Below are 23,253 nucleotides of genomic sequence, written 5' to 3'. Positions count from 1 at the left end.
CTCCCAGGCTGCCAGGGAGAGGCCTCCCCTTTTATGCCCATGTGTACCCATCTCTGTACCCACCTCTGCCCCAACCTGGGCCAGCCACAGAAGCTCACTGAGGCCAATTCTGTGCTAATTGCTGTATTTGAGAGGTGTTGGAGTGGGTGGAAGGTGGATGGGAGGGATACAAAAATGATCCCAGCCTTTGTCTGGGGAAGCCAAGGTGTGGTAAGCAAACACAGACACCATCAGACTCCGATAACTTCATTTACCTCCTTAGTTCATCACAAATACTCTAGACGCAGGTGTTCCAGCATCTGTGGGGTCCCCCTGGCTCCCTGTTTGGGGAATCCAGCCTCTGACCCATGTTCAAAGGCTCTGACTATTTAGGGCTCTATCCCAGCCCTAATCCTTTCTCTGCCTTCCTCCCTCCCTCCCTCCTCTAATCCCCATGAGGCTGATTGAACCCAGGAATAGGACCCAGACCAGGTGGGGGTGGGGTGGAGCTGCTGACCTGGCCTCCTTAGAGATGATTATCGAGCTCACTGGTAGTAGCCATGGAGAGTGGCCGAGACTAGTGTCTAAGGGCTTTGTCTCCCTGCCTGAACGTCTCCCCCCCCCCCAACTCTCTCCATATCCCCCTTTGTGTCCAGCCTGATTTCAGCTTCCTCCTGGGAACTCAGGTGGGCCCTGGGGATGTAGGGTGGGGTAGTGGAGAGACCACCAGTCTAGAAGTCAGGGATCCTGGCTCCAGGCCCATCTTTTATTATTTGTTAACCGCATGACCTTGGGCAAGTCATTTCACTTTGAACTCCCTTTAAACAATTGTGATTGCATTGTCTACCTCCCCTGGAAGCTCTAAGGTAAGCACTTGCTTAGCAAGTGGGGAGCAGGGTGAGGGAGAGACAGGTTTGTGCTATAGGCTGAACTGACTCCCCTTGGGGCCTGGGTGGTTGGGCAAAGGAAGGGGGGTAGTGGTCAGGGGGACAGTTTGCGACCTTGGAGAGGGACTTCCTGAGGCTAAGTTTTCACTCTGGTCCTCTTCCTTTAAGGTGATTCTGGAATCCAGCCTTGCTCGATGCCGTGGGGGAGAGGACATGGTTCCTACCCCCAGGAGGCTCCAATCCTGTCAAAGAGAAACATATAAATAATAACACAACCTCCCCTCTTTCTCTCTCTGTAAAGCACACAAAGATAGCGAGATCTGAGGTAGGAGGACTTGGATTCAAATCCTGTCTCAGCCACTTCCTGGGTGACTTTGGGCTCCAAACCTCAGTTTCCTTATTTGTAAAATGAGGACATTGCACTAGAATCTAGGGATTCTTACTGTGTGTGTGTGTGTGTGTGTGTGTGTGTGTGTGTATGTGTGTGTGTTCTTCATGGATCCCTTTGGCAGTCTGGTGGAGCCATCCTTAGAATAATGTTTGTAGCCTCCTTTCATAATGGAAGAAAATGCTGAATTTCAGTTAAATAAGAGTGAAAATAAATTGTCCTTTTCTTTCCCATCCAAGTTCTTGGACCCCTTGAAATCTGTCCCAAGGATCCTTGGGGGTCCAGGGACCCCAGGTTAATAGTCCCTGGACCAGATAATTTCTAAGGCCACTTCCACCTGTCTGTGTGCTCTAAGGAGCATATGTGATCTCAGTTGATCCTTACCATAACACTGTAAGGGAGACAAGCATCCCCTTTACAAGAACCCTTAGGGCTGGAAGACCTGGGCCCTTGTTGAGTTACAGCCTCAGGTATGCCACTAATTCACAGTGTAACCCAGAGTAAGTCATATCTTCTCTTCAGGGCTCAGATTCCTGATAGGTAAAATAAAGGGCTTGGATCAGATCAGGGATTCTTAACCTGAGACTCATGGGCTCCCAGAGGTCTATGGATAGATTTTATGGGATATGTGAAGTTGGAGCATTTAATATTCTGATAAGTATATTTCACTGTAATTGATTTCCTTTGTAATTCCATGTATTTTATATTGAGTATTTAAAAACATTGCTCTGAGAAGGGGATCATAGGCTTTACCAGATACTGCCCAAGGGATCCCTGACACAGAAGAGGCCTCAGGTCTTGAGACTGCTTGAGGCCTCCTAAGGGACCTGCTGCCTCTACCAGGAAGGTCAATAACTTCTTAACTGCCAAAGGGCCCAAGTTCTAGGAGTGAGACACGGTCCAGGGGAAAGGGTCAGATCTCTGAGCTGGAAGGGACAGAAAAGTCATCTACTCCCACTCCCTTTTTTATGGAGAGCCTGAGACCCAGGACGGTCACACAGGCTTCAAAGCAAGACTTGAACTCAGATATCCTGACTTCATAGTAGTGTCAAACTGCCTAACCTGGTCATGGGATTGTTTGTCCCACCATGGGAGGTTATGGAAGCTGTCGGCCTCAAAAATGTTTCTGAAGAAGAGAGTAGGCCGTCCGTGTTACTCTCTGATGTTCTGGTGTGAAGTCAGGAAGCTGGCCTGGGTCACTTTTGAGCATTCTGAGGGAGAATCCTACAGTGAGAGAATCTGGAACTGGAGGTCAGAAGACTGGGTTCTAGTCCACCTCTGGGGTTCAAGCTAATGTGTGACCTTGAGCACATCACTGCCGCCTACACGGTCTCAGAAATGAAGCACTGGACATTTATTTTCAGGGCCCCTGTGTCCTAAGGCCTCTTCCCTCTCCATTACTCTATTTCCTAAAGCTTCTCCCACAGCTCTGACATTTGGTATTTTGTGACTGTGCCAGGAGGCTGGCGTGTGTGTGTGTGTGTGTGTGTGTGTGTGTGTGATGTCTATAGTTGCCTTCTGGGTCTTTCACCTTCACCAGACTGACAGAGGGGACCAGAGTGACCCTGATCACCTTTCTAGACAAACAAAGGCCCAGCAGCTCAATTTCCATGTGGTAACCTCAGGGCAGATGGGCCTTTGAGCTGAGAACAGAAAGCAGAGGGGGACTTTGGGAATGGTTGCTGAGCTTGAGGTCGGTGGGGATGAGTCCTGGAACCCTACTGAAGCAGAGGAGTGGGGGTCCATGACAGGGGACAAAGGGCGAAATGGAACAAAAGTTGAATGGTTCTTTTAAGTGAAAGGCTGGGGGGCCTTTAGTGGAGAGCCACCCCCTCCCTGCCTAGCTAGGATCATTCAGAGGATGGAGATAAGAAAAAAAGTGGCCTAAAGAGGAACAGAATTAGGAGGCTGGAGAGGACTTCGAGTTATAATGACAGCTAGTCAAGTCAAGCCAACAAGAATTTATTAAACACCTGTTGTTTGCTAGTCACTCTGCTAAGCATCAAGGATACAAAGAAGGTAAGAGATGATCCCTGTCCTCAAGGAACTTACAGTTTAATGGGAGGCAGCATCCTAACCAGACTTGGGGAAGATGAATTGGAGGTGATCTCAGAGCGGTGGCATTAAGATTAAGGAGAACTGGGATGGACAACTGAGTAATGATGATAAATGACCCTTACACCATGTTTTAAAGATCACAAAAGGGGACAAGCAGGACTAATGATAATGCTTACACTCCCTAATGTGTAACAGGAGGCAGTAGAAATGAGGCTGGAGTTGAGTCAGAGGACATTGTCATTCACTGCTTGCATGACTGGCCTCCCTTCTCTCCTCTGTAAAATGAGAGGGTGGGATTAGATGGCCCTTGAGGTCCCTTCCGGCTCTAGATTTATGATCCTATCATGCACTCTGTGCCTCAGTTTCCTTCTCTGTAAAATGAGAGCCCTAGACTGGATGGCCTTTAAAGTCCCTCCCAGCTCTAGGCCCAGGGATTGTTTTACCTCTATAGCTCATTTCTCAATAGATCTTCACCACATACCTTGACAAGGGATAAGAACTGACAGATTCTAAAGTTGGTAAAAGGCTTTACAAAAATTTTCGCCTGTGAGTGTTACAGAAAGCCCTTTGAGGTAGTGACTAAGAGTATCTTTATCCCCATTTTATGGCTAGAGAAACTGAGGCTCAGAGCAGTTAGATGATTTGCCCGTAGTTAGTATGTAGGAAGTGGGATTCGAACCCAGGTCTTCTTGATTCCAAGTTTAGTATTCTCTTCTCCCACTTAGATGCTTTCTCCTGAGGCTCTTAAAAAGGGAGCTGGCCTGGAGACAGGGGGATGGGAGATTTCCCTGAGCACCTCTTGAATGCTTGAAATTTGGTCATCTCATTGGCTTGGTTCTTTTGATGGCCCTATGAGGGGCAGTAGTGTTCTGCTTAAGTGGATAAGCTGAGACCCAGAGAGGCATTAGATGTCAGGAAGCTTCTATTCCTCTCCTGCTGCGCTTCTTTTAAGGGTGAGCCACTGACCCCTGTGGTCACAGCCCAGGCCCGACAAAGTTGTGAATGATCAGGACATAGAGACCCACTGATGGGTAAAATGGCCTGGGCTCACCCTGGCCTTGGCCTTGAGTGGAGGCAGTGATGTGTTCATATGCCTGTAGTTGGGAGAGGCTGTGTTTGGGTGGCCTTAGGAGATGGCGTGGGCTCCAGCCAGGACACTGGCGTCAGGCCGCAGGCTCCTTGGGCTGGGAAGAGAAATAGGAGACAGAAAAGACTTTGTGGGAGCTTTGGGTGGGGAGTGGCGGAGGAGTGTCTTGGCATTCTTGCCTCAGGCACAGGACCAATTTCCCAGAATCATAGAGTCTCAGAGAGGGTGAGGGGGAACTCAGAGATCATCTAGTGCACCCCATAACAAGATTCTCCTACATCATACCTAACTCCTAGTTATCCAGTCTTCTTATGAAAACTCTCAGTGGGGTAGTGTCTAGACAGTCATACTGGGAAGACCTGGGTTCAAATCCTGCCTTAGACACTCAGGAGCTGTATGATCCTGGGCCACTGAGTCCAACTCCCTGATTTTACAGCTGAAGAAACTGAGGAGCAGAGTGATTTTGTGACCGACTCCATGGTCACACACACTCTCTTCTGCCCTCACTTCTCCTGGCCTCTCATCCCCCACACAACAAAATAAAGACTCAGCTCAGTTTACAACAAAGGCCAGGCCATCCTTCTTGGACCAGCCAAGAGGGGGGTATCAGCTCCAGGCAGAAAGAGGTTTTAGATAAATTCTTAAATGACAGGCTCTGGGCCAGCCATTGGGGCAACTGAGGTGTTGGAACCCTCCCTGACCATTTGAGGTTGTCTTCAGGGATGACATTCCTGCCTGGCCCTTGGCCATTGGCTGTGGGTTTGAGTAATTGATCTTGGTTCTAAAGCCCTTGTAAAACGCATCCCTCTCAACCATCCTGTGATGTAGGCTATGCCAATGCTGTGGGCTTTCCTGGACCACTGTTTGGGGTACCCTTCACTCCCTGCCCCCATCTTGCCATCTAGACCAGTGGCCTTGCTTCAGAGGGTTTAACCCTTCCATCTCTGAAACGTCAGCTCCCCCCACCCTCTCCTCCAGTCCCACTGGTGACTGACTCTCCTGGCCCAGGGTTTCAGGAAGGACCCAATCACACTTCACATTGTTCCCTGGCCCTCCTCCACCTCAGTCTCTGTGTATAACGCCTCCCCCCAATCCCATCTGCCTCCAGTTCTGGAATCATGATCTCAAATCAGCTGATTCCTCCTCAGCTCAGCACCCAGTACATGGTGGGCCCAGTAGAAATGACAGTGAGTATTTATGATGCTGCTGCTGTAGTACTGGCTCTGTGCCAAGTCTTGGTCTCTCTGGGGATACCACGACGATGCTAACAAAACAGCCTCTGCCCTCAAGCAAAGGTGTGGAGGTAGGAGGTGGGATTGGGAGGACCAGCTGCAAGGCCAGTTGGTTGGAACTATAGAATTTATGAAGAGGAGTAAAGTCCAATGAGAGTGAACTGGAGGCTGGAGCCAGGTTATGAAAGGCTTTCAAAATAAAACAGGATTTATACTTGATATTAAAGGTGATTGGGAGCCACTGGGGTTTGTAGAGTAAGGGAGTGATGTGACTGGATCTGTATTTTAGGAAAGTCACTGGCAGCTGTCCTGAGGGTGCTTTGGAGAGAGGGGAGTGGTAGAAGTATGGGAAGGAAGGCTGAGGAGAGGGACCTGGGGGAGAGCAGGTTGGAGGAGCAGTAGGAGAAGTGGGGATGTGGAGGCAGAAGGGGAAGGACCAGTGGGCTCTGTTACGACTCAGTGGGGCCTCCTCTCCTACCCATCCCCTTAGTGGGGATATAATTTGGGTGCTTCTATCCCTTTGCTGACGTATGGTCTGCTCAGCCTGTCTCTGGTCTAGGGTATTGCCGCCCTATCATCTTTGTTGTGTTTGCTTTTGTGCCTAAGGTTTGTGTGTGCGTGTGTGTATGTGTGTGTGTGTATGTGTGTATATATGTATGTTTGTATGTTGTGTGCATGTGTGCACACATGGGCGTGCAGATGTGTTTAGTCCCAGGTATGAGGGCATATCCATCCCTTTGGAGAGGGGTCAGGCTGCATTCTCTGGGGTTTCCAAGAAGGAGCAGCCTAGTAGGGAAGCCTAGAGGAGGGTCTAGGGAAATAAAAAAGAGGTCTTAAAAAAGGCTTGGGAGGGGGGAACCTTTGTGTGGCCCTGTAGATCCTCAAGTATGACCTTTAACCAGGCCATAAGTTCTCCACCCTTGGTTGGAGGCTTGGAGTCTGTCCCTCTCCCTTGACCCCTCCTCCCATGCCTGAAGGGTCTCTTAGGAAACCCTGTTCCTTATGGACTTGTAATGGCTGTACTTGGGGAAGCACCTGGGCTGGGTAGGTAGGCCTCAAAGTGCAGCCCAGCACTCTAGATCTGATTGACTGAGGCTGTTCATAGTGTCTGTAATGCTACATCAAAGGTCTTCCATAGCTGGAAAGGACCTTAGAGAGTAGCTCTAACTGAGCTTGAGAGATGTTGACAACTACTAAGAATCGGAGGTTGGATTTGAAGTAGGTTTTCCCAACTCAAGCCCAGAATTGCCTCCATGACCCCTCCAGGGTGGGGGGAGGGGAAGCACGGATAGGAGGACTTGTGGAGGGTTTTCTCTTTGGGTGCATCAGGAATGGCAGATCCCACTCTTTTCCTGCCTCCCTGATCTCTGAGTATGTGGGTGGCTTCCTTTTTCCCTCTGTTGGGGTAGGGGCTGTCATCCATTGGTGCTGTGGGAACCTAGCTGCAGAGGCTGGGCCACCTGAGGTTGAGGGGACAGAGAGCCTTTGTCTCCCCTGCCTTCCTTGGGCATCATTTCTGTCCTCACAGCCTGTTCTCTGCTCCCTGTCAGACCCGGAGATGTAATGATTTCCCTGCCTCAAGACCAACTAGTGTCGGAAGGGGCTGCAGCTGTTGACTCAGCAAGCTGATTTGCATCAGATTTACATACTGATGCATATAATTTCCCAAAGCTTCTCTACTCATTTCTCACCTCTCACCCCCAGGGCTCTCCAGCTCTCTCTTTTTCTTGCCAGCCTAGTTAGTATTAAGGACTCATAGAATGTCAAGAGCCCAAAGGGTCCTTGGAACAATACAGTAGGATGTCAGAGCTGGGAAGGGCCTTAAAACACAGAATGTCAGACCTAGGAGGGCCCTTAGAACACAGGATACCTTATGGGAAGGTCCTTAGAACACAGAATGTCAGATCTGGAAAGGCCCTTAGAATAGAGAATGTCAGAGCTGAGAGGTGCATTAGAACACAGGATGTCATAGCTGGAAGGGACCTTAGAACACAGAATGTCAGAGCTGGGAGGGCCCTTAGAACACAGAATGTCAGAGCTGGGAAGGCCCTCAGAATAGATAATGTCAGAGCTGGGATGGACCTTAAGATACAAAGACAAATGAAGACAGACCCCAAGGTAATGATCATGGGAGCCTGGATAAATGTCAGTGTCACACACAGAACCCCTGAAGTCAGAAGGTTTGGTGAAATGACAGTAAATTCAACTGTGCAGGCAGGATTCTGAATTGCTGGTGGGACAATGAGGAGGAGATGTTCCATGTGTGGTAGGATATGTGAGATACTCATTAAACTGAAAGCTTAGGACTGGAGATACTGATTTAAGTCACCTGTGTAGAGGTGAGAATTGGGGGTTTTTGGAGTAAATGAGATTGCTCAAGGGAGAGAGTATAGAGAGAAGAACAGAGGACAAAGGACAGATCCACTGGGGAAATACACAGTGCTGGCAAAAAAGTGCTGGATTTAAAGTACCTGGGTTCAAATCCTGGCCTTTTGAATGATTCTTTGGGTGAAGTTGGGCAAGTGACTTAACCTCACTGGGCCTCAGTTTCCTCATCTCTAAAATGAAGGAGTTAGACTAGATGACCTTTAAAGCCTCTTTCAGCTCTAAATTCATGATCCTATTTACACCCACATTAAAAGGGGTGTTGAATTGGGTGAGAATTGTTGAGGAGGTAAGAATCTAATGAAAGAAGAGAATGAGGAAGGAATAGGTAGAGAGGTAGAAGGAAAATCAGCTGTGTGGTCTAGTTGACACTAGCTAGATTTTTGTTTTGTTTTGAAGAAATCAGGTTAAGTGACTTGCCCAGGGTTACACAGTCTAAAGCCGAACTTGAACTTCAGTCTTCCCGACCCAAGGGCCAGTGCTCCATCCATTGTACCACCTAGTTGCCCTGAAGCTAACTAGATTGTAAATTCCTTTGAGGTGAAAGATTATTTTTCTTTTGTATCTTCAGCACAGTACTTGGCACATAGAAAGCATTTAATAAATGACTGCTTGCTTGGTTTTTTGGTTGAAGGAAAGAGTATCTTCCAGGATGAGTTGGTCCTCGGTGTCATAAGTCACAGAGGTCAGGGAGGACGACTGAAAAGAAAAAGATACTAGATTTTTAAGTTAGGGGCTCATTGGTGACACCGGAGAGAGCAGTCAGGTGATGTAGGTAGAAGTTGGGTCAAAAGGAGTTGGTGAGGAAATGAAGGTGGATAACTTCCTTGAGGTTAACGGTGGGAGAAAAAAAAGAGTTGAGACAAGAGCTTTGGTTGTTCAGTGATTTCAAATTGTGTTCGACTCTTCATGATCCCATTTGGGATTTTCTTGGCAGAGATACTGGAGGGGTTTGCCATGTCCTTCTCCATCTCATTTTACAGATGAGAAAACTGAGGCAAATATAAGTGACTTGTCCAGAGTCACACAGCTAATAAGTGTCTGAGGTCAGATTTGAATTCAGGTCTTCCTTTCTCTATGTCTGGCGCTCTCTCCGATGTGCCACCTGGTAACATCTGAGCCTCACAGTAGGTGGGTAGTGTCACCTCCATTTTACAGATGAGTAGACAGAGGCACACAGAGGTGATGTGATTTGCCTGTGGTCCCACGACTAATGTTGAAAGCAGGATTTGATCCCTGATTTCTGATTTGAAGTGCACTAAATCTTTCTCAGTCCTCTAAGCACCTTGTCACCTCTACCTGTGATTTGTACCCTCCTTAATGGCTGTAACTGAGTCTTAACATTCCTTCCTCCATTTGTTCATTCAGTCAGTATTTCCTGAGCTTCTGTTTACTTTGTGCTGGAAACCGTGGGGAATGACGACCTGGTCTCTGCCTTCGAAGAGCTTATTAGAAGAGACAAGATGTGTACAGGCACACTTGTAATAAGGAGAAGAAGGTGATCCGTTTTGTAATCATATGAGATAGAAGGTGCAGATGAGACGAACACAATGTGGTGGGACTTGAGACAAGGAGGAAATGCACCTTTGGAGAGAGTGATGAGGGAAGCCTTCCTGGAGAAGGTCTTCTGAACTGGGCCTTGAAGGCCTGGCAGGGCAGAGATGGAGTGAAGGGATTTCCCACAGCTGTTAGTGTAGGACTGGACGTTCAGGGAGGATTTGCTCATTGATCTGATCTAGGGATTGGAGATCTTTGTAACTAGCTTTTTAGTCTTAGAGTGTCCATACTAGTGACCTCCTTTGTGGTTTTGAGATGAGAAGGACTCTACTGGTCTCCACTTGCCCTCCCTCTATTCATTCCAAGGGCCCATCCCTGGGCCTAGGGCTGGGGCCAGGACTCTTTCAGAGCTGGGCTTTGAGGGGCGGGGAGGGTCACGTTGGCCTCTTCTCAGAGCACTGGCATACCCTGGCTGGGCCCCTGTCCTCAGTGCAAGGGGAGGGGCCCTTGGACCCTGATTTCTTTTTGGAGGATTTAGGGGGAGGAAGCTGAGGGAGAATATGGGGCCTTGAGACCTGATAGGAGGAGGTATGTATAGTCCTTGGCTTTCCCCTCCACCCTGTTGTTAGCTCCTTCTGTGGATGGTTGTGAACACTTTTGCATGAATATTTGCCAGTTGGGAGTGATGATGGTATGATTAGGGAATAGGTGGTATTAATGGGGATACAGGCGGTGGTGATGAGGATACAGGTGGTGGTGATGAGGATACAGGTGGTGGTGATGAGGGATACAGGGGGGGTGGTGATGGGGATACAGGTGGTGCTGATAGGGGGGTTAGAGGGAGTGGTGATGGGGTCATCAGGATACAGGGGGTGGTGATGGTGGGTAGAGGTGATGGAGATGGTGCTCTGAGGATACAGGTTTTGAGCCAGTCTGGGAAGTGCTCTGAGCTCTTTCTTCAGAGCAGCTAGGAGCAGCCTAGATAAGTGTTTTCTGTTATTTGAGCCCAAGGCAAAGCTGGGAAGAGGAGAAAACAATGTTTGTATCTGTATGGAAACAGTGCAGGAGAGAAAAGAGTGGTCTCTCCGGGTCAGCTGACACTGCAAGGCCCTGCCAAGTTCTAGCTGGGGCTGTTCCCTGAGCTGCTTCCCCTCCCTGAGGCCCCCTGGGTGGGGACCTTCTGGGCTGCTTTTCTCTTTGTCCTGGGATGATGAGGCTCCAGGGGCTGTTTGGATCTGGGAGATTTGGAGCCAGCCCTCAGTCTCCATCCTTAGCAGCAGCCCCATGGGGGCATAACTCATACCTTCTCCCCCTCCCAAAGGGCTCACTCATGCCTCTCCACCCCTCCTCCCATTCCCAAAGTGCTGGGCAATCAGGTTGGGGAGGGAGCATTGGAGACAGTGCCCCTGCTCCTCCCTCCTGCCCCTCACCTCCAAGTCTCTGCAGAGCACGCACTCCCCGTGTGTCAGCCCCATTGAATTATTTCCTGCTTGGCCCCCAGCTCCTGCTCCAGGAGCCCAGACTGGGCCTTGCTTCCCTGGGGAGTCTGGCAGTGTGTGGGCACATTCTTGTGGTTTCGTTTAGGGTCTCTGGGATGGAGTTGATGAGCGTGCAGGGCACTGTGTTCTCACAGGAGGGAAGAGGGGGGTGGCAATGGCAGCTGCCTCTCATCAGCAGTGTCTGAGCTCTAGAGGCTGAGCTGGGGGCTCCTAGGTGGGATGATCTCTGTTATCATCAGCATGGAGATTTGGAGAGTGATTATAGTTTATAAAGCATGCTGAGCACGTGGGAGCTGTGGGCTTTTGTCCTGGCTCTACCAGTGAAGTGGCTGTGTGACCTTGGGTGAGTACCCTAACCTCTTTGGGCCTCCCTTTGGCTGTTGGTCATGGACAGTTCCCCTCACTCCCTTCCACATCTGATGGAATCAGGTCTAGAGTCCCTTTGGTGCTAGAGAGTCAAAGCAAAGAGAGAAGAGCCTTGTTGGCATGTCAGTCAGAGGCTTTTGGTCCTGAGGAAGCTAGGCTGGCTGCCAGGGTGCTCGTGGAAGGGGATGAAGGGAAAAGTGGGTCATCCCCTCTAGCTTAGAAGGGCTCCAACTTAGCTGGCAGATGTGATCTGTGGTACTCAAGTCACCTTCTGCCCCTGTGGCTTCCCATATCCTCTCCAACTCAAGTATGGGCACACTGGGTAGTGCTCATTAACCTACCTGTGTCATGGGCACAGGACAGGCTGAGTTGGCATGTTGGAGGCCCTGGCACCAGGGGGTACCTCTGTGGTCTGGATAATTTAGGGGAAGAAAGCTCAGCAGAATTAATTACACTCGATTTTATTATGAGTGTTTGTGGCATGATTAGTTCTATACTGAGATCCTGGGTGCCGAGGGGGTGTGCCTGTCTCCTGGGCCCAGACTAGGTGCACTAATGACTGTGCGTGGCTCCCTTTCTCCCCAAGCTACTGTGTCTGTCTCACCCTTCTTGACTGTCCTTCACATTTCTCATTTTCTCATATATGACCTCAGACAAATCTTTTCAGCCTTGGGGCCTCAGTTTCCCTGATTAGAAAAATAATCCTTGACCCTATGGAAAACAGTTTTTGCTACTGGAGCTACAGTAGAAAGGATAGTCAGAGGGTCTGAGTTCAAATTCTGATTTTGATACTTGCTACCTAAGGGACCCTGGACAATCCTCTTCATTTCCTTAGATGTCAATTTCTTCATCTGCAAGATGAAATCTGACCAGAAAGTCTTTGAGCAGCCTTCCCTTCCTATTATTGATCTGATATTCCTAAGTGAGTGGCTTTACCTCTCCAAGCTTCAACTTCCTCATCTATAAAATAGGAATAATCATACTTACCTTCTAGCCATGATGGAGCATTAAAGTAGTTAAAATTTTTTGCAGGGGTGTGCTGGTAAATGTTTAACAACCAGCTTTTCAAAAAGGTATGTCACACTTTTCAGTTTAATCTGCATTTAATCTCCATAACTTTTTAATGTCTAGACAATCAAGAAGACAATAAATCAAGCCCTGATTTATAGTGGGTGCCCATTTCCAAGTTGTAAATGCTCTCATGGAAAATTTAACAGTTGGCTCCCAGAGCCACCTCCAGCTCACCACTGGCTTTTTGACAAGTATACAGTACTCCATGAGGTAGCTAGGCAGATAGAGTACTGGTCCTTGGGTGCAAATCCAGCCTTCTAGACTTAGTAGCTTTGTCATTTTGCATCTGTGTGCCTTAGTTTCCTTAGCTGTAAAATGGGGATAATAGCTTCTACCTCTCAGGGTTGTTGTGAGGATCAAATGAGATAATAATTATAAAACACTTAGCACAGTGCCTGGCACATAGTAAGCTAAATCAATCCTTCCTCTCTCCTGCCCTTCCTTCTTTCCTCTTCCCTTCAGAGTAACTGGAGACCTATTTCACAGTCAGGAAGACCTGGGTTCGAATCCTACTGCTGAGGAGTACTGACTATGGGACCCTCATTGCCCCAGGTCACTGTCTAAGAAAATAAATTGCATAATGAACGTTGATCTGCATTGCTAAAGAGTGTTTCTCTGTATCAATGAACTCAGAAGCCTATACCAAAAAACCCCCCAAGCAACCAATAAATAAAAGCAACAGTTGACATTTCTGCAGCATGTGAGGGTTGGCCAAGCCTTTTGCCTACGTAGACTCACTTGCTTCTACCAACAACTCTGTGAGGTATGTACTATAAGTATGATTGTCCCCATTTTATAACTTAGGAAACAGAGTCAGCTTCGGTTTGTCCAAGGTCACCCAGCTTGGAAGAAAGAGCCCAGGGCCCTTCTCCTTGCATTTCCAATAGTCTTTCCACTTTACCTGTCTTGACCAAATATTAGTACTCTTGGATAGGATGACCCCTGAAGGACCCCCAGACCTTCCACTTGTGTGCTGCATGAGGGGTCTGAGCTGATCTTGCAATCAGCTGGAGCCCCTTGGCATATGAGGAGCTGTCTGGAGTTTCGAGGAGTTATAGACTGCTGGCATTCTGAACTGAATCTGGAGATTTTGTATCCTCCTCTTCTTCCTTCCCTCCATCTGCTTGGGATGGGCCCCAGCTCTTGCCTGCCAGCCCCTTCCTAGCTTGCCCAGGCAGTCATGGAACTGGGTGGTAGGGAAGGAGGGCATTCCTTGGAGGTCTTGCTTGGTTGCCATGGGGACTCTCATTCCCAGAGTCCCATGGGAACCCATCTAGCCTCCTTGGCAGTGGTGGGAGATTGTGTTTTATTGGGGCTTGGGAGTGGGGAGAGAAGGATGGGGCCAGGCAGGTGGTAGGAAGCTGAAAAAAGGGCTGGGCATCTAAGGACAGAGACAGGGAAGGAAGAAGGAGTTCCTACTCTGTTCCCCACCCCTCCCCCGTTGTGATGTTGGTCTCATGGACTGAGAGAGGGGAGGAGGAGATGGGTCCCATAGTGAGTCCAGGAAGGAAGAGGATGGAACAGGGCAGGACACAAGGTCTGGGCCTCTGCTCTGTCCCTGTGGGACTCACCAACACTGAGAAGCAACTAGAGGTGATGGACCCTGGCCAAGAATGTGGGATCTACAGGGAACTTTTCAGATCGATAACAACAGCTACCATTAATATAATACCTACTATGTGCCAGGCACTGTGCTAAATGCTTTACAGTTACCATCTCATTTGATCCTCACAATCTGTGAGATAGGTGTTATTATTATCCCCATTTTACAGATGAAGAAACTGAGGCAGACAGTGGTGAAATGACTTACCCAAGGTCACACAGCTAGTAAGTGTTTGAGGCTGGATTTGAACCCAGGTCTTTCTGACATCAGGCTCAGCACTCTATTCATTAGTTGTACATTTAGATATGGAAGGGATGCTCTAATCCAGGAGTGGAGAACCTGTGGCCTCAAGGCTACATGTAGCCCTAGGTCTTTGGGTGCAGCCTTTTAACCGAGTTTAAGTTTTACAGAACAAATCCTTTTGTTAAGGAGCTTTGTTCTATGAAGTTTGGAATCAGTCAAAGGGTTGCACTTTAGGATCCAGAGGACCATGTGTACCCTTGAGGCCACAGGTTCCCCACCCCTGTGCGTCTTATCCAACCATGTAACCACCTCATTTTCTGTGGAGAAGGAAGGGAGGAGATCCTGAATCCTAGAGAGAAATGACTTCCCTAGGTCATGTAACTTAGAAATGTCCAGGTCAGAATTAGACCTGGGATTCCCCAAGTCCAGATGTCCTTCTGATAAGCCTGGGCTGGTTCCCTCTCCAAGGCTCCATTGTCCATGTGTGGATGGTCATGTATGTATATGTGTTGGAGTGTTTGCTCACCTAGAAGCCTGCATGCCTGCAGATATAACGTGGCTGTGTGTGCATGGCTCTGGGTGTCTGTGTGTCAGGCATTGCCTTCTCTCTGGGGCTTGGGTTTTTTGAGGTTGGCGCCTACAGAACTCTGTTGGTTCGTGTATATTTTGGTGTCTGCTTCTGGGTATACCTCTGCTGAGTGTGTATGTTGGGATAAGGGTGTTGGTGTATATAGGGGTCATAGATATGGAGCTGGAGGCTGACCCCTTCATTTTACAGATGAGGAAACTGAGACCCAGAGGGTTTGCCCCTATGCATTTATATATTGAAATAATATGTGTGTTAGAAGTGAGTGTGTTTGGGCAATTGTGTATGTTGGGGTATATGTTCAGTCTGGTGTGTTAGGAGGGGTGTGTGTGTGTGTGTGTGTGTGTGTGTCCCTGTTTACTGCTATGCTGTCAGGCTGAATAGGAGAAGCTGTTTTATGGGCTGGGGACTAGGCTTAGCTCAGCAAAGGAGATGGGAGTCAGGCAGAGGTCAGTGGAAAGAGGAGCTGGGGCCAGCCTCCATCCTCAGGCCTGAGAGGAAGGGGGCAGGGAAGAGAATGAGAGTGTGGGGTCCCAGGCTTCTCCCTTTTGTTGGTCCCCAATAGCTGGCCCCAGCTGGCTCCAGATTGCCTGGCCATGTGTGTTAGAGGACTCTGGGAACATCTGGATTCCCAGCCTTGCAGCTGTCTGGCCTCCCTGCCCCTCCCCCATCACACCTCATACCTGTGTGTTAGGCCTGGGCTGGAGAGAGAAAGCTCAGAGCAAGTAGGAAGGGGGTGCATGGGTTCTAGACCTAGGCTGCTGATTACCTCTTTCTGTGGCTCCGTTTCTTTCTCTGTAAAATGAGAGGATTGCATTGGATCATCTTGGCATTCCTCTTATAGGTCTGTGACTATAGAAGGGGTCTATGTGTATATGTGTGGGCATTAGGGGGAGGCAGTGGAAAGTAGGGATATAGGCTGTGGGTTGGCTCACCAGTTACGGGCATCTGGGAGATGGTGGAAGGAGGAACTTCCTTTCTTGCTGCCCTGAGGAAAGGGCAGTGGGATCTTTCTGCCCTCTGTCTCCTCCCCACGAGCCTCCTTGAACTTATTACTTCATCAGTAAAGTAAGGAGAGTGGATTAGATGATGTGGACGGTCCAGCCCTCTATCTCTGGCCTTATGAACTTCCCTTCTTACCCAGTCCCCACTTCTCCTAACCCTCATCTCCTGAATAAGGTGTTTCACACTTCTGAAATGAAACAAAGAGCTGAATTCAAATTTAAAGATATTTACATGTGTGCATATAAAAAGAGAATAAAAAAGAGAAGGAAAAAAGTTCAGCAAAACTAATCAACATATCCAGAAGTCTAACTTTATATTCAGTGTTCCACACCTATGACCCCCACTTCTATAGAGAAAAAAGATTCTTGATTTATCTCATGTGTTCTTTGGGACCAAACTTGGTCATTATCATTTCACAGAATTCAGTTTCCATTGTTTTAGTGCCATTCTTTCTATTGACAGTGTTATGGTGCTTCTTAATTCTCTCAGCATCAGTTCATGTAGATCTTCTCAGGCTTCTCTATCTTCATCAAATTCATTATTCCTTACAGTACAGTAATATTCTGTGGTATTCACGTATTACATTTTGTTTAACCATTCCTGAATTAATGGGTATCTACTTTGTTTCTAGTTCCTTGCCACCACAAGAAGTGCCACTGTAAATATATTGGGGGTATGCAGGGCCTTTCTTTCTAACATGGACCATACTTCTCTGTTGGCATGTTATCTCTTAGTAGCATGTTAACTCCTTGAGGGCAGGGACTATCTCACTCTTGTATTTCTACCTCACCTCCTCACGTACCCATTATCACAATTGTTACAGTTCAATTGTGTCTGACTCTTCATGACCCCATGGACCATAGCATGCCAATACTGTCCATGGGATTTTTTTGGCAAAGACACTGGAGTGGTTTGCCATTTCCTTCTCCAGGATTAAGACAAACAGAGGTGAAAGTGACTTATCCAGGGTCACACAGCTAGTAAGTGTCTGAGGCCATATTTGAACTCAGGTCTTCCTGACTCTAGGCCCAGCACTCTATTTGCTGAATCACCTAGCACACTAGCACAATATCGCTACTTAGTAAATGCTTGTTGATTGAGAGACTCAGTTTCCTCATCTGTAAAATGGGGACACATCTCACAAGGTTGTTGTGAGCCTAGAATGAGATCATGTTTGTGAAGCACTGCAGACTTCAGAGTATTATATAAATATCTGTCACTATCCTCTTTTCTGGTTGGGGTGAGGACCAAATTAGAGGATGAGGATTAAAGCATTTTTTAAGCTGGAAATCTCTCTGTGATCAGGTCAGAAACTAGTTATGATCATTTCTGTTGGTCTTGCTCAGGACCTGTGTGCCTAGGGTAGGGAGTGGAGGGGGTGCTAGTGGAAGGGGAGCTCCAGTCCTTAGAGTGACTGAATCCATCCAGGGTGGGGGCTGGGGCAGGGGTGGCACTTTAAGCTAGGTCAGACTCAATCAGGCACCTGGTACCCCCAAGCCATGAGGTGCCCTGCATAGCCAGCTCTGGACAGGAGACCTGGGGAGTGAAGTCTATTTCTGTTCTCCAGGAGCTCACACCCCTGCCAGGAGATAAAAAAACACAGCGTGCATATGAATCAGAATAATTAAGGACCAAACTGAATTGTGGGACAGAGCCAGGAGGTGCTGAGGAGTTCAGAGAAAGGCAAGATGGGGTGAGATGAGAGTGTAATCAAAGAAGGCTTCCTGGGGGAGTGGGACTGGTCTGAGCCTCTGAAGGTAGGGTAGGATTTTAGATACACTAAACAAAGCAGGTGATGGGGAGGATATTCTAGGTGATGAGTTGTGTGCTGAGGCTCTGAGGGCCAGGAATGAGAAACCTGGTGTCAGAACCCTGTACTAGGCTAGGGTTCCTGGCCTCTCCATTGTCCTAAGATCTGAGGGTGTGGAGGAGATGTTAGGTACCCTATGTGGGCAAAACTGCAGATAGATTCCTAGATTTGGATATCCAGGAAGAAAGAATTACTTTTGTGGAGGAGGGCGCAAGGGGTGTGTGTGTGTGTGTGTGTGTGTGTGTGTGTGTGTGTGTGTGTGTGTGTGTGTGTGTGTGTGTGTGTGTGTGTGTGTGTGCATAATGTGTATGTGTGTGTAAAATGTTTGTGTGTATGTTCCGGCTCACATTATTTAGATAAACAGTTCTCCATTAGTGTCCCCTTCTCCCTTGTGAACGCATATATTGGTTATCTCTCTGACTCCCCCTGGAGGAGATCTCGGTGCCCTGCCTCATAGATCAGGATGGGGCTGTAGAGGACATTCAGATGGGTTTGTTACATATTATCAGGGATGTATAGGTGTAGTTATTTGTAGCAGCTGGGTGTGTGTTGTAGCACAGGTGAGTTTGGGTATCTGTTACATTTGTATTGGGAAGGCATGCACGTGTGGAAGGATGTATGTCATATGTGTATCTCTATCTATCTGTGGCTTGTGGGTATATGTAAAGAGTAAGTCTCTGGAGATGTGTATAAATATGTATCATGTGTAGTACATACCTGGCTTTGTGTAGAAGGCTGTGTAGAGCTGTAGCAAGATGTGTATAGTATGTGTATGTTTCAAGATTACAGATTTGAGCCAGAAAAAGAAACTTAGAGGTTCAGCTTTCTAGCTCAACCCTCCCATTTTACAGATGAGGAACCTGGGACGAGAGAGGACAAGTCCAAAGTCACATGGCTAGTAAGTGCCATATCCAGCAATTGAACTCAAGTCTCCAAAACCAGTGCCCCTTTTAGGGCAACGTTCCGTCTTTCATACAATGGCTTGTGCATATGTTCGCTTTATTTCAGGAAACATTTTTTAAAGCATTGGTTCTGTGCAGGGTACTGTTCTGGGCCCTGGGACTACAACTGGGAAAGATGGTGCAGCTCTTTACTGCACAGAATGCGCAGGATGCATCATCCATACATGTTAGTAAATATTATTGATCGGTGTAGTAATTATAATTAGTAAATATAATTTTAAAGTGAATATAATGAAAAGTAATTACAATTAATAGGTATAGTTAGTATAAGTATTACAGTTAGTAAGTATAAAATAAGTTAATGTATTTATTTTGTTAAATATTTCTCAATTACATGTAAAATTTTTTTTTAAATTCATTTTTAAAAAATTTTGAGTTCCAAATATTCTCCCCCCCCTTGCCTTCCTCCACTGCTTGAGAAGGCAAGCAGTAAAAAATATAAAATTAAATTATGGTAGAGACAAAGGAGAGATCTATGAAAAGTGCTGTTGGGAAATCTGAAGATGGAAAGGTCACTTGTAGCTCAGAGGTGTCAGCAAAGGCTTGATGGAGTGAATGGCCCCTGAACAGTCTTGGAGGAAGAAAAGGATTGGATGATCAAAGTGATGGAGTGCATTCCAGACATTGTGCGTCAAGATTAGGGAACATGTCGTGTAACAGAAACAAGGAATATATGAAAGGGAGGGATGTGAAATCACATTGGAAAGGTAGGTTGGAGCCAGATTTGGAAGGGAGGAAAGGAAAGAAAAAAAGTATTTATTAAGTATCTACTCTGTGCCAGGCATTATGCTAAGTAAGCATTTTACAAATATGGTATCATTTAATTCTTACAACCCTGGTAGGTAAAGGCTATGATTAGCCTCATTTTATAGTTTAGGAAACTGAGTCTGACAGCGATTAAGTGACTTGCCTAAGGTCACACAACTAGTAAGTGGGAAAGGCTGGATTTGAACTCAGCTCTTTCTGATTCAGGCTTAGCACTCTGTCTGCTGTGCCACTTGGCTGTCTTAAGATGGAGAGCCCTTAAATGTCAGGTTAATTTTATTTTAAGTACATTTTATCCTTTATGCAGTAGGGAGCCACTGAATATTTTTTAGCAGGGGAATGGAACGGTAAGACCTGTACATTGGAAAGATTGTTTTGGCAGCTCTGTGAAGGGTAGGCTGCTAAAGACAGGAAGGGCAGGTAGGAGACTCTGACAGTGAATGGTCCAGATGAGGGTGACGGGGAATTAGGTAGTAGAGATGTGAGGAGAGAGGAGGGTAGGGGTAATTAATATGGTGTGTGTGTGTGTGTGTGTGTGTGTGTGTGTGTGTGTGTGTGTGTGTGTGTAGAAACCTGGACAGCCCAGAGATTGGTAGTGAACAGAATGACAGAATAACAGAAATGCGGATATTGGGAGGAGGGAGAGGCTTTCAGGGGGATGTGTGCATGTATATTGGCAGTGCGGAGTTCAGTTTGGGGCATGTTGTGTTTGAGAGGCCAGAAGGACATCTCCATGGAGGTGCCCAGCAATTGCTTGGATGTGAAACTCCGGGGGAGAGATGGGGGTAGGACATACAAATTGAAAAGTCATGTGCAGAAAGGTGATAATTGAAGTCATGAGAGAGGTGAGATCATCATAGGAGAGTGTAAAGAGAGAAGGAAAGAGGGCCAAGGACAGAACATTAGGGGCCCACTGCATGTTGATGAATGAACCAATGAGGGAGCCTCCAGAGGAGGAATATTCATATGGGAAGGAGGGAAGCCAGGGGAGAGCCATCAGGGATGAATAGTACAGAAAGGTCAAGGAGGATCCGGACTGAGATAAGACCATTGGATTGAGCAATGAAAAGGTTCCATAGCTGTTTCAGTAGGGTGGTGGGTTAGAAGCCACTTTTGCAAGGTGTTGAGGGAGTGAGGAGTAAGGAAGTGACAAGTGTTTGGTAGTCAAAGTAGGGGAGACCTAGTTGGATGGTGGCTTGAGAGGATGACAGGGTCAAGAGAAGGTTTTGGTAAAGAATAGGCGTGTTTGAAAGCACTGGAAAGTGAGCCAATGATGACGATGAGTTTGAAAATGTAAGAAGGGTGGATTCAATGCCGCACACTGAGAGGTTAGCCTGGGTAAGAACAAGGGTCACCTTTTCCTTAGAAACTGGAGTGAAGGAGGAGAGAATGGGGGTAAAGACAGGCATTCTGAGGCATGAAAACGAGCTCTCCCACTGATGGCCTCATTCTCAGTAAAATAGGTGGGGAGCTTCTCTGTAGAGAGTGGGGCTCAGGATTGGGATTGGGGCTTAAGAAGAGAGAACAGCTGTTCTCTGGGGAGTGTTAGAGTGAATTAATCAGAAATGAATAAAAGGATTACAGTTTAGCCTGGAGGGCCCACTTGAAGTCAGATAACAGATTTGTAGTGGACCCCTCTCTACGTGATTCCCTGACTTCTTTTAATAGTGTTCAGTAGATGAGGTTAGGAACAGGGAAAGAAGATGGGGGGTGGGGGGAAGTGGGACTCTGGGTTAAGATTTCCCAGATGTGGACATCAGAAGGGCAAGGGGTCAAGGGATTCAGGGGTGGAAGACAGGTGCAAATTAAATGCAAAATTCTATTTGGTGGCATTTTTTTAGACTCGAAAGTTGGGCATAACCAGACACTGACCTCTTAAGTGTGGGAGGAGTTTCCAAAATGACTTCCTATCCCTTGTGTCCCATCCATTAAGATCTTTGCAGTACCTAGTGAGGTAGAGAATATGATCATTTACAGGTGAGAAAACAGGTTCTGAGAGGATGAAAGAACTTGCCCAGGATTCCATAGTGAGTTTCAGAGCCCAGGCTAGGACCCAGGCTGACAGAGAGAGCACATAACTTACTCCCCACTCCCAGCCCAGCATCCCCTGGGTTTCTGCCTACCCATTTGATGGCAGCTGGAAGCCTGAGCCACAGACTTTCTCAGTGACCTAGCTTTGGCACCATCTTGACTAGAGACAGGGGGATGGACTAAATGGCCTCTCAAGGACCTGGACAGACATTAGCCTTTCAGCATGATGTAGTGGAAAGGACACAGTCAACAGCCTAGAGTTGAGACCCAGCGCTCATATTTATTATTATTATTTACAAATAAAGGCTGGATGGCCATTCTCCAGAGGTGTTCTACTGGGGCTCGGGCTGGATTAAATACCTTGTTAGCTCTCCTCCAGCTCTGAGATCCTGTCATAGCAGAAGGTCACATAACCTCTCTGAACCTCAGTATCTTCATGGATAAGGAGGACGGTGAGGCTGGACCTCAGGGTCTTGTTATGGAGGCCATATGAGGGAATGGATGAGGAGGGTTCTTGAACACAGCTAATGAGGAGACGGGACTAGATGACCGAAGTTTTCTCCAACTCCAGTGTAAGCTCCTGAAAGGCAGGAACTGCCCTTCTTTTTGTTTGATTTGTATGCCCAGCCCTTAGCTCAGTGCCTGACGTACAGTTGGTGATCAATAAATGCTTGTTGACTTACCCTGAAAAATGTGAGCTATTATTTTTAAGTGCCAGGTGAGCCTTTGTTGGGCCTGCTGTAGGAGGGGATTCTCATTAGGTTGTAGTACTTGGCCGAGTTGTGCTCTGAGCTCCCTTCCAGCGTGGACATTCTGTCATTCTTTTATTTCCCTCTTTCCTGGCCTTTAAAGAAACTTGGCCTGTGTTTGACTGGCCCTAATGATTATTGTTCCCTGCTCCTGTCCCTGGCTTTCCACTTTCTGTGCTCTTTTCATTGCCTTCCCTCCTACCGGCCCCCCTTCCCAAGTCCTGGCTGTATCCCTTCCTTTCATACTTAAGGGATGGATTGTTTGGGGAATAACGGCTGCTCGGATTGGGATTTGGAAAACCACTGGCACTTCTTGCCTTATTTTATCTTTGTTTGATGCCTATGTAGGGCTAAATTAAGATGTGTGATCGTTCTCTGTTTCCCACATACACAAATTCAGACAAACACAGCTTTCCCCCTCCCCACCCAGTGCTCCCCTCCCCCTGGCCTTCACTCTCTCCTGTCCTTTGCCCTTCCCTCTGTGACCTGTCCTCTCCTTCCTCTGTTTTTCTCTTCTGTCTCCTCCTCCCTAGTTCTTCCTCATCCTCTCTCTTTAATTCTCGTCTATCTCTTTCCTGTTCTCTCCTCCCTCTATCCATCCCTCTGCCAGAATATTAGAGGATCATCGATCTGGGGCTGGAAGAAACCTCAGAGGTCATTTAGTCCAGCCTCATTTTTCATATGGGGAAACTGAGCCTAGAGAAGTTCACTTGGCCAAGGTCACCCATCTGGTCCTTTGCATCCCTTACTGCCCGCCTCCATCTGTTTGTCCCTCCTATCTCCTCATCTCTCCCTGCTCTTTCCCATTCCATATTCTGCCCCTCACTCTCCCCCATCTTTGGATCCTCATGCTCCCCCCTCTCTCTTCAGTCCCCACCTCTGCCGTTTGTTGTCCTTGGAGAACTCCTTGTTCCTCCCTTTTTCCTTCCATCCTTCTTGTCCTTCACCTTTCTGCCCCACCCTCTACTTCTCTAGGCCCCTTTCTACCTGTCCTGCTTTACTTCTATCTGTGCCATTTTCTGTCTCGCTCTTCCCCTCCATCTCTCTCCC

General features: G+C 47.5%; 1 protein-coding gene and 1 long non-coding RNA gene across 3 annotated transcripts in view; one reads left to right on the top strand and one right to left on the bottom strand.

Annotated features, from left to right (window-relative positions):
• The window catches only part of SDC3 (syndecan 3), a 69,740-nt gene that overhangs the window by 24,556 nt on the left and 21,931 nt on the right, over window positions 1–23,253 (top strand). The window contains exon 1 of one of the 2 annotated variants that reach the window (XM_072609633.1): window positions 4,594–7,749. The exons of the other annotated variant lie outside the window; for it this stretch is intronic. Within the exon in view, the coding sequence (XP_072465734.1) occupies window positions 7,432–7,749 (318 nt within the window). The 5' untranslated portion in view covers window positions 4,594–7,431. Of the gene's footprint in view, window positions 1–4,593; window positions 7,750–23,253 lie in introns of those variants that run through there. 2 annotated transcript variants of the gene reach the window in all.
• Window positions 436–22,438, bottom strand: LOC140504553 (uncharacterized). The gene is made up of 3 exons (XR_011967144.1): window positions 22,138–22,438; window positions 21,296–21,369; window positions 436–1,108 (listed from the first exon to the last, which is right to left on the bottom strand). It is a non-coding gene; the product is annotated as an uncharacterized lncRNA (long non-coding RNA).

The sequence above is a fragment of the Notamacropus eugenii genome, chromosome 5 (genome assembly GCF_028372415.1).
Source record: "Notamacropus eugenii isolate mMacEug1 chromosome 5, mMacEug1.pri_v2, whole genome shotgun sequence".
NCBI classification, from domain to species: Eukaryota; Metazoa; Chordata; class Mammalia; order Diprotodontia; family Macropodidae; genus Notamacropus; species Notamacropus eugenii.
Note: the sequence above shows the minus strand (reverse complement) of the source record. Positions and strands in the feature narration are given on the sequence as shown.